This window comes from Limulus polyphemus, unplaced genomic scaffold, assembly GCF_000517525.1.
Source record: "Limulus polyphemus unplaced genomic scaffold, Limulus_polyphemus-2.1.2 Scaffold4099, whole genome shotgun sequence".
NCBI classification, from domain to species: Eukaryota; Metazoa; Arthropoda; class Merostomata; order Xiphosura; family Limulidae; genus Limulus; species Limulus polyphemus.
The window spans coordinates 96,308-102,853 of NW_013669709.1; the positions used below are offsets into that span (position 1 = coordinate 96,308).

Consider the following 6,546-nt stretch of genomic DNA (forward strand, 5'->3'; position numbering starts at 1 on the left):
ATGATATACTTCGCTGACAAGCAGTTTTCTTTAAAATATCAGGATGACTGTACCATATATTTCTTAGAATTTGTTTTCAAAACTAGGAAGACTGGCTAGCACCCCCCCCTCCTCCCACCTATGAAGAAGGTTGTATTTTAATCAAATATATATTTACGATTAAAATGTTGTTTTTTTAAACATTTTTTTCCCATTTCAAAGGACATACTAGGTTCATTAAAAGGAATGCTACTGACTGGCCAACTTATTAGGACATTCACCTAATATCTGGTTGTATCACTCTTTGCAGTTGGGTTAAACATATCATAAACGAATTGCAGTGACGAAATCAGTCCTAAAGTTCATTCTAAAGATACGCTATTAGATTGAGGTCCAGTGACTGTTCTGAGTACCATGGAAAATAGCTGAACTTGTTGTCACTCTTTTTGAACCAATTTTGGATGATATAAGCCTGTTAGGTTGTTGCGCTATTATTGTATTGGAAGAGCCTTTGTTTGTCTAAAGATAGATACAACATTAAAGGGTGGACAACATTCAGACGCATTCTGAATGTTATTCGCCCTCCTAGAGGAATCAAATGTCTGTCTCTTGCAGTAAAAATGTTCATTGGCCATTACACCACCTCAAGCTTGCACTTGTGTAGCATTTGATTTTCTCATATTATTACTCTACCATTTGTAAAAACAAAATGGTAAAATGTGACGGATTAGATGACACCGTGTTATTTTGGTCATTCATTCTTTACGCTGTTCGTTCTATGCGCCACTGTTTACAACTGAGATAAACTGTTTTTGAGGCCATGATTTCATGTTTGTGTATGAGATGTTTTCAGACTGGCCAACTGTTATCATATGTCTTTCTTAAAGTGTCCTTCACGTGGTACAGATAGTTGAATATTGATTATTGCTTCAAAAAATTGATAACTGAAACACAGTGACATCTGATGCATTTTGAAATATTGGCTTCATAGTTTTTACTTATCACAGACAAATTCTTTGTATTGAAAATACTGTCACGTTCTAATTGCAGACGTTTTTTGAACAGTCAGTCAACGAAACAATCTTTAATAATGGCACCCCTATTAGAGAGATCAATTGTCATGCCCCTTTGATAGTCGGAGACATTATTGCGCTTACTTATTATTTTGCAGGCTAAGCATGGCATGACTACATCACTACATTTATAGAGCTTAAATAATCACTCAGCACATCACATGATCAACCTACCTGTATATTGGAGTAAAGGGCTTCAAATGATTGGGGGAGGGGCTCTAATAAAGTAGCGTCAGTGTCGTTTATCTATAGTTAACTCATGGAAAGATAGTTTTATTCAATTATTGTTTTTTTTTCATTATTAATACCTTTATTCAAGACAGTATCCCGTGAAAAATACTTTGAACATTTTGCATTTACTCCAAATAAGAGTTAATACAATAATGATCTAAACCTGTTGAGGTAGGTGGCGCTTATTTTTATTTATTTATTTTTTATTTATCCTCCAGTTATATCTAGGAATTGTCTTATCAGCAGTGGTAATCATCACCGGGTGCTTTTCCTATTACCAAGAAGCAAGAAGTTCCAAGATCATGGAATCCTTTAAAAATATGGTTCCTCAAGTAAGCTTTTATTATAGCAGAAGACCAAATCTCTGGTAAAATAGATAGTAAAGCATATGAATTACATTTGTTATTTATAGACAAATTACCAAAATTGTTAAACTGTAATATGAATAATTAGAAAGAGTTACAGTTCATATAAAATATAACAGAAAAATTTTAATGTTACCAATACAAATACTATAGAAAAAAAAAGACTTACAAAATGTAAAGTATGGAAGTCACTGATGTAATGTTTAGCGATGACATAGAAATTTGTAGCAACTTACACTATTCCTTTCTGCCATATTCCTCTGTTTTCATGTACCAAACAGCTGCTGTGAATACCCACTTTTTTCCTAATAGTACCATTCTTAATATTAGTATGCAACTGTTCTTCGAGATGGTCAAAAGTTCAGTATTCCGGCCGAAGAAGTTGTAGTTGGTGATATTGTGGAGGTGAAAAGCGGTGATAGAATCCCAGCAGACATCCGGGTAATCGCTTCTCACAGCTTTAAAGTTGACAACTCTTCTTTGACTGGAGAATCAGAAGCACAGACCAGGTCACCAGAACTTACCAACGACAATCCATTGGAAACAAGGAACATAGCATTTTTCTCAACCAACTGTGTGGAAGGTATTACCTGTAATTTTGGTTGATAGGTGACATAAAAATCACCCATTTAAAATCATCTTTAAAATATCTGAATATTTACAATGGCTATTTTACAGTATTGCCTGAGCAAAACTACAGCTTATTATAAATCCACCTAAATCGCTATATACGTTTATGGAGTGAATCAACATTTTACAACTTCGACGAATTTCCATCTAAGTAAGTAAGTAAGTGACTTTTCCAGACAAGTGTAAAGAAAAGATGACGAGCCTTATCACTCTAATTCTTTCACAGAACTCTTCCTTCTGGGACCCCAGTGATTCCTTTCATCTACCGAAAAGGATATTAGTGTATATATATATATATATATAACGGACGATACGTTACTTTGGGCCAATAATTAGATTTGAGGGTATGTTGGTTGAGGTGAGCAATAAATCGAATCTAGTATACCTGCGCCCCACGCTTGGTATTACTGGCGCACAAAAATATTGCTAATAAAAAGAAAATGAACAAGTATAATAAAAAACTTAATCTTTATAAAGAAAGTAGGGATCGATATATACCTAACCTAAGTAGCTATATAGTAACATAGAAAGTTTTAATTCTGTAAAAAATATTAAAATAAAAAACTTAATCTTTATAAAGAAAGTAGGGATCGATATATACCTAACCTAGGTAGCTATATAGTAACATAGAAAGTTTTAATTCTGTAAAAAATATAAAAATAAAAAACTTAATCTTTATAAAGAAAGTAGGGATCGATATATACCTAACCTAGGTAGCTATATAGTAACATAGAAAGTTTTAATTCTGTAAAAAATATTAAAACAAGAAAGTAAAAAAAAATACAAAACTGAGTTACTTAAAAGTTAAAAATATTTATCTCTACTTTGGCTCGGACTAAAATAACTACAGTGATTTGCCAAAGTGGGAATAAGGTTGTTTTTTTAAATTTAATTAACTCGGTTTTTGTTGTTTTGACTTTCTCGTTCCAATACTTTTTGTAGCATTAAAGCTTTCTATATGACTATAGCTAGCTAGGTTACGTATATATCTGTCCCCCTTGTCTTCATAAAATAAAATAAATTATTATACTTGTCGTAACAAAAGTCGATTCACTTTCAAAATACAATCGTTTTTATAGTTGATATAAAAAATGCTTATCTCGTGGAATTTGCTAAAAGTTTAAACAGTATTTCCAATGAAACACTGTCCGTCTCTCAGAACACTCGTCCAACTCGTTCAAATCTTCAGATTAAAATTAACAAGCATGTTAAACCTAGTGGCCAAATAAATTAGTTAAGTATTAATGTCAATACTTTGATGTTTCAACTTGAACCTTTTTTATAATTACAACACCTTTCTGTTAATCTATATTTATTGGTAACGTTCTGACTCAACGTAATTAACCAGCCGTAAACAGGAGATGAGAAACGTGTTACGTCTAAGTTCAGCTGATTTCTAATTAAACTGTAGTAGACCATAAAATTCTAGTTGAACACTTGTGTACGAGTATAAATTAAATTACATTAAAGCACCTCAGGATGGCGTGTTGAAGCGTTAGAACATGAGAGTAGATTTAAGACTGTAAATCAGTCTCAAGTAAAAAGATTTTTACTGTGTAAAATAAACACGACTGGTGTTTCAATTATATATTATCAGATCATTATTTTTTTATTTCCTTCCATCCTGGCTCACTGGCTTATTTTCGTGTTATTTTACATTACTGCTGTTTCAATTATATATTATCAGACCATATTTTTTTATTTCCTTCCTTCCTGGCTCACTGGCTTATTTTCGTGTTATTTTACATTACTGCTGTTTCAATTATATATTATCAGACCATATTTTTTTATTTCTTTCCTTCCTGGCTCACTGGCTTATTTTCGTGTTATTTTACATTACTGCTGTTTCAATTATATATTATCAGACCATACTTTTTATTTCCTTCCTTCCTGGCTCACTGGCTTATTTTCGTGGTCAACTTTCAGGCACTGGAACGGGGATAGTTATCAACACCGGTGACCGCACAGTGATGGGTCGTATTGCTAACCTGGCTTCTGGGTTGGAAATGGGAGACACACCCATAGCCCGAGAAATCGCCCACTTCATCCACATCATCACCGGAGTAGCTGTCTTCCTGGGGATCTCTTTTTTCTTTGTCGCTTTCATCTTGGGTTACCACTGGCTAGATGCTGTCATCTTTTTGATCGGTATCATTGTGGCTAATGTTCCAGAGGGTCTTCTAGCCACTGTAACTGTACGTAATTCGATTTTTGTTTCAAAAACAATAACCAACTAGTCAATGTAACTTGATTATATTGTTTTACATATAGTAATTTATTAATCTCTGAAACTGTACGTGATTTTATTGTTCTAAACAGCCAGTAATCAACTAGCCATGGTACCAGTTATACGTAGTTGTAAACAGTAACCACCTGGCATTGTCACAGTACGTAACTTTATTGATATACATAAACAGTAAGCAACGATCCATGGTAACTAGTTATACGTAGTTTTATTGTTCTGTATACACAGTAACCACCGGTATTGTCACATTTACTGTTTATGTATAGCAATAAAGCTACATACCAACGATCCATGGTAACTAGTTATACGTAGTTTTATTATTCTACATAAACAGTAAACAACTGTCACCGTCACAGTATGTAGCTTTATATAAACAGTAACCAAATGATCACTGTAACTGCGAGTGATTTTTGGTTCTATGTTATGAGCAACTTATACTACAGCAATACGTGAAAGAAATTGTTTTTTTCTGAAAAATTACGTTTGTATCTTTTTTGTCAGTTTTCTTTTTGATTTTTATAACTTCATTCCATTGGGTTGTTTTTTTCAGCTTACGAGAAATAAAATAGTAACATATTTGTAGAAAGCTTATTTAACTCGACAAGATATCAAAAAAAAAGAATGCTTTGGTTTGTAAACAACTTTAATCGATTAGGTTGTATCGATATTTTGGGAGATTATGTGTTCAGAAAATGGGAAGAAACGAACAGATGTAAGATATTCCTTGTAAACCAATCGAAGGTCGTGAACTATTAAGAGTGCATAAAAGCTTTATTATTTTATAATTCCAACTATCTACCATATAATACCCATACACAACCTTACGTGAAAACTAATACCTCCAATACGACAACGCCTGAAAGACAATACTACTAATACAACCAGGTTTCAAAGATAAAACTACTAACACAACCATGTTTCAAAGATAATTTAACTGGTACAAGCATACAACAAAGACAATACCACTAATACAACCAGGTTTCAAAGATAAAACTACTAACACAACCATGTTTCAAAGATAATGTAACTAGTACAAGCATACAACAAAGACAATACCACTAATACAACCAGGTTTCAAAGATAAAATACTAGCACAATCATGTATCAATGATAATACAACCACAAGGAAAATGTCGTTTTATTAATAAAACATGCTGCAATGATAATACTACGTCTGACATATGTTCGCATATGTAAGATATTAGAGACATATCCTCTATATTTAGTGTAGTTTTAAAAAGTATTTCCTACTTTTCTTTAGGTATGCTTAACCCTAACTGCCAAAAGAATGGCGGCGAAAAACTGTCTGGTAAAGAATTTGGAAGCTGTCGAAACACTGGGTTCTACATCCACTATTTGTTCGGACAAAACTGGTACTCTGACTCAGAACCGAATGACAGTAGCTCACATGTGGTTTGACAGCCAGATAATAGAAGCTGACACCACAGAAGACCAGTCTGGTAATTTTGAATTAGTCGGTCTTTAGTTCCTAATTATTCGTTTATTGCAAGAAAAATATCCGCGTTTAATGAGTTCTTTTTATCAATAAGCAAATGTTCTATTAAATAAATGCTTAATAATATGTTTGCTGATGGTTCTTTAAAACACCCAATTTGAATGAATAAATATATTTAAACATACTAGTACTGTATGTTGTATGTCCATGTAACTACTTGGCAAGATGTTGATGGATCTTCACCAACATTGGCATGGAGGTTTATTAGGTCCACGCGGGGGTACATACAAATGTTCAGTTTTGCATTTTATGTTTTGCGATTTTTATGGGCGTTTTTGCATTTTTTACCACTACTTCGCCCCCTTTAGATGGATCTTAACCAAATTTAGCATGAAGGTTTGTTGGATCTAAGGGAAGTCACATAAATTTTCAGTTTTGCATTTTACGGTTTTTATGAGCATTTTTACCACTACCTCACCCCCTGTGGATGGATCTTCACCACATTTGACATGAAAATTTGTTGGGTCCATGTGAAGATACATGCAAATTTGCGGTTTCACTTTTTGT

At 33.3% G+C, this 6,546-nt stretch overlaps 1 protein-coding gene across 1 annotated transcript in view; it reads left to right on the forward strand.

The window, feature by feature from the left end:
- LOC106470583 (sodium/potassium-transporting ATPase subunit alpha-like) overlaps positions 1-6,009 on the forward strand; it is a 29,998-nt gene extending 23,989 nt beyond the window's left edge. The window contains exons 4-7 of the mRNA XM_022399197.1: positions 1,502-1,615; positions 1,979-2,231; positions 4,205-4,473; positions 5,785-6,009. Coding sequence (XP_022254905.1) covers positions 1,502-1,615; positions 1,979-2,231; positions 4,205-4,473; positions 5,785-6,009 — 861 coding nt within the window. The remainder of the gene's footprint in view (positions 1-1,501; positions 1,616-1,978; positions 2,232-4,204; positions 4,474-5,784) is intronic.
- The last annotated feature ends 537 nt before the right edge of the window (positions 6,010-6,546 follow it).